Source organism: Penaeus japonicus, unplaced genomic scaffold (genome assembly GCF_977035675.1).
Source record: "Penaeus japonicus unplaced genomic scaffold, GWHDUDI00000001_assembly GWHDUDI00000030, whole genome shotgun sequence".
NCBI classification, from domain to species: domain Eukaryota; kingdom Metazoa; phylum Arthropoda; class Malacostraca; order Decapoda; family Penaeidae; genus Penaeus; species Penaeus japonicus.
Genome location: NW_028234432.1, coordinates 8,998,288 through 9,000,612, shown reverse-complemented (window position 1 = coordinate 9,000,612; position 2,325 = coordinate 8,998,288). Strand labels below are relative to the sequence as shown.

General features: G+C 47.3%; 1 protein-coding gene across 1 annotated transcript in view; it reads left to right on the top strand.

The window, feature by feature from the left end:
• The first annotated feature begins 260 nt into the window (after positions 1–260).
• LOC147468193 (uncharacterized) overlaps positions 261–2,325 on the top strand; it is a 3,957-nt gene continuing 1,892 nt past the window's right edge. The window contains exons 1-2 of the mRNA XM_086554983.1: positions 261–317; positions 422–2,325. The exon at positions 422–2,325 is cut by the window's right edge and continues 1,892 nt beyond it. Of these exons, the coding sequence (XP_086411109.1) occupies positions 303–317; positions 422–1,123 (717 nt within the window). The 5' untranslated portion in view covers positions 261–302 and the 3' untranslated portion in view covers positions 1,124–2,325. The remainder of the gene's footprint in view (positions 318–421) is intronic.

The window sequence follows — 2,325 nt, the reverse complement described above, 5'->3', positions numbered from 1 at the left end:
ACCTATTGCAATAATTATTAATAATGTAAATATCATCATGATCAGTATTATTGTTATCACGATTATCATGATTATTATTGTGATAATCTTACTATATACAAGTAGGTATCATGAAATACGCTTATAATATGCTTGGTAACATGAAATAATAGTCTCAACTCGCTTTCCCACTCATTTGACCTTGGAGCCGCGCATCCTCGTACTGTGTGGGCGTGGCCAATGTATTCCTGGAGTATATAAAGTCCATCACAATGAATGAATAACAGTAGAAGCGAGTCTCGTATCTATTGGTCTGTCTCACTATGGCTCTTACATTGGTAAGTTGTGACAACATTGCCAGTTCAAACCGTCTTAATGTCATCAACGTAAATATTTGAACTTGAAGTTTTATGTTATTTTAATGCCAATATTTTCCTTTCAGTCGATCGTTCTGGCCTGCGCCGGAGTCGTTCTGGGCTCCGTCCATCCCCCTGCATATGGTCGTCACCCTCAGCCCGCCTACGGTCATCATGCGCCTGCTTACGGTCATCAGCCTGCCTACAAGCACAATCACTGTGACCCGACTGTTGCCCCCGCGTGCGCTGCCAACTCCTCTCTCTCGTACTGCTTGGAAGACGCTGAGTATCCCGAATACGAGATCAAAGGAGCCATCAGTGCCGATCACCTCTTCGCCAAGAAGTACGCTGACATCGCCGACCAGTCTGCTGATGACCTGGTAGACATGGTCACCAAGGACCAGGAACAGGCTTTCGACTACTCTTACTACACTGGGGCCTCCACCGGGGACTCTCCCTACGATGTTACCCACTGGGCTGGTCCTGAGGGTTACATTTGTCCCTCGGAAGTGGTATATGCTATGCCTAAGCGTGCCCAGAATGTGGAGGGTAAGTGGCGCGTCATTGTCAACGACGTTCACTATTACAGCCAGACTGCCCGCTTGGAGACTTGTCTGTTCCCAGAGGCAGCTTGCCGCGCCCTTGCTCCTTGCTACCAGAGCCACTGCACCCAGAAGTCAGTGTACCAGCGACTCCTTTCCTACGATCCATGCGATCCCTACAAGGGTCTCTTCATCGACATCTACAAGATGCCATCTGCCTGTTCCTGCCATCTTCCCGCCTTATAAGCCAGTAGAGCGTTCGAAAAGGAATCGGGACTTTTCACAAAGGATCTAACACTCTTTGGTCACGGCAGAACCACCGACAATCCCTGTAAGACCCGGGATGACTGGAGAGTTGCTTTCATCATGTGCCAACAACACTAGTACACAACACATTTCATCCTATTTTTACACATGTGATAGATACGAGAAGTCCAATCTTATATTCTTACAAATAAACTATTGATTTCAAATATTTTAGATGATTAAATCCTTTTTGATGTAGAAATATTATTTATGTAGAAATACTTTTGAACAGAACATAGCATGCATCATTATCAATTACAGCAACACGATAATGATGTCGATGAATGGCAGATATACCAGACTGGGTTGTGAGGTTGGTGCTTGATTCATACATTTATGCATGTATATACACACAGCATTTTGAATAGTTCATTTCTGTTATCATGTGCAGTCATAAACACAAATACATTCACAGATTATATGAACCCATTTGTGTCCGAGGCAGATGGAGTAGCAAAACTGTAATGCAGAGCTTCACAGCAATGCGTAAACCCCTTTTTTGCACCCACTGATAACAGCCCTTTAGACTTATTTTGGTTTAGCTGTACGAATCGTTAAATTAAGGGAAGAAGCAATGATTCACTTCAGTTCAGTTCAGACAGATTTGCGAAGACGTCGCTTCGCCTGGGCTATATGCACGAGGCGAGCCATTAGTAGGGCTAGGTCTCCTGGGAGGTGGAGAACTCCTGGTCGCCTTGACCTTCACTTTGGATGGTCGTGGCTTCCTCACCCTTTGGGGTTTGGGCACAGGCTCTGCCAGTGTGGTCTTGGTCGGAGGTTTGTCGGAGAGACAAGCTTCGCCCTGGGGGTTTGTGGGGAGTGGAGTCTCGCCCTGAGTTGGAGTGGGAATTGAGGCCTTGGGCCTCATGGCTCTTTCCTTCAGGGCAGCGACAGTCTGAGTCATTGTCGTCATGGCGGCCTTGACTGCCTTCTCCGTCTCCTCACTGGTCCTCCCCAGCAGGAGCGTCAAGTTCTTCTCTGTCAGTCTCTCCGCTCTTGGGATAGCCTTTGAAGTGTTCCCAGGCCCCTTCCGGGTCTGTTTCCGTCTTGGAACGTCCACCAGAGCTGGAAACTCCTTTGTGTTGGAGGTGTCCGGTAGTGGTTTCGCTTTGGACGGTGTTTCCTTCCTCTTAGGGGAGGGG